Raw genomic sequence first — 1,396 nt, 5'->3', positions numbered from 1 at the left:
AAGTGATAAGTGTGGAGGGTATCTGACTAATTACGATCATGTGTTTACATCTCCCCATTATCCTAAAAATTATCAGGAAAATGAAGAATGTGTGTGGGACATTAGAGCTGAAATAGGTTATAGAGTATCGTTGTCATTTATAAACCGTTTTGTTGTCGAAGATACAGATAACTGCACCAAGGATGTTGTCATTATTTACGATTGGAAAAATGAAACATATAGTGAACTTGCAAGAGTATGTGGACGTAAAATTCCTCCAGTATATAATTCATCTTTAAACAGAATAAAAGTTGTTTTCCGTTCAGATGCTACTGTAAACCTTGATGGATTCTCCGCTCAGTGGTCTCCAATTTGCGGCGGAACTTATGAAGCCACCGAAGATGAACAAGTTCTATATAGTCCGGGTTATTCTGACGGATATAGACCATCTTTAGACTGTAATTATGAAATTGTCTCTTCAAATAGCAAATTATGGGTGAAGTTTGTTGACTTTGATCTTGAAGGTACTTACCCTGATTGTCGTTATGATAATGTGACCATACGTGCACAGAGTGATTATAATTATTTAATTGAGACTTATTGTGGAAGGAATATGCCACCACTCTTAGAAAATTATGACGAAGTGACCATACATTTTCGAACGGATAGAATTGGTCAAAGAAAAGGGTTTAAACTCATCTATTCAATTTACACTTGTGGAGGAATAATAACGAAACCCACAACGATAAAATCTGGTTTATTAGACACTTATTATGATCTTATGAATTGTACGTGGATGATTGAGGCTCCGACTGATAAGGTGGTCGTAGTAAAATTCATATATATTGACTTGGAAAATCATGAAAATTGTGCTAATGATTATATTTCAGTGTTTGACGGTCCAAAAATAGATAATAACAAGCAGCTTGCCTTGTTATGTGGTCATATTAATTCAACTACAGTAATACAGAGCAAAAACAGACAAGCGGTTGTCCAATTCATATCAGATGCTTACATCAGTTATAAAGGCTTCCAAGCACAAATAATTTTTAGTTATTCTGAAAATGTCGGCTGTGGAGGATCTGTAACATTAGTTCCTAATTCTCAATTTACATTAAAATCTCCGTTTATAGGAAGATCTGTTGTGTATGAAAATTATTTAGATTGTCACTGGTCAATAAGAGCACCGAAAGATTATGTGATAAAAGCCAGCTTTACTTCGTTCCATGTGTCGCCATGTGCTGAAGTTAACCAAACCGCTGTCGGTATAAGTAAATGTGACTGTGATTTTGTTGAAATAAAAGATGGTATAAATCCTGATAGTTTGGTTATTGGCACATATTGTGGCCATACTCTTCCTCCTGAAATAGTATCGTCTGGTAATTTGATGGGAGTTCGATTATCAACTGATGGAGAA

The 1,396-nt window shown here is 35.2% G+C and overlaps 1 protein-coding gene across 1 annotated transcript in view; it reads left to right on the top strand.

The window, feature by feature from the left end:
* Positions 1-1,396, top strand: part of LOC119834875 (cubilin homolog) — a 4,524-nt gene that overhangs the window by 1,332 nt on the left and 1,796 nt on the right. Inside the window, exon 2 of the mRNA XM_038359392.1 lies at positions 77-1,358. Coding sequence (XP_038215320.1) covers positions 77-1,358 — 1,282 coding nt within the window. The remainder of the gene's footprint in view (positions 1-76; positions 1,359-1,396) is intronic.

This window comes from Zerene cesonia, chromosome 20 (assembly GCF_012273895.1).
Source record: "Zerene cesonia ecotype Mississippi chromosome 20, Zerene_cesonia_1.1, whole genome shotgun sequence".
Taxonomy (NCBI): Eukaryota; Metazoa; Arthropoda; class Insecta; order Lepidoptera; family Pieridae; genus Zerene; species Zerene cesonia.
Note: the sequence above shows the minus strand (reverse complement) of the source record. Positions and strands in the feature narration are given on the sequence as shown.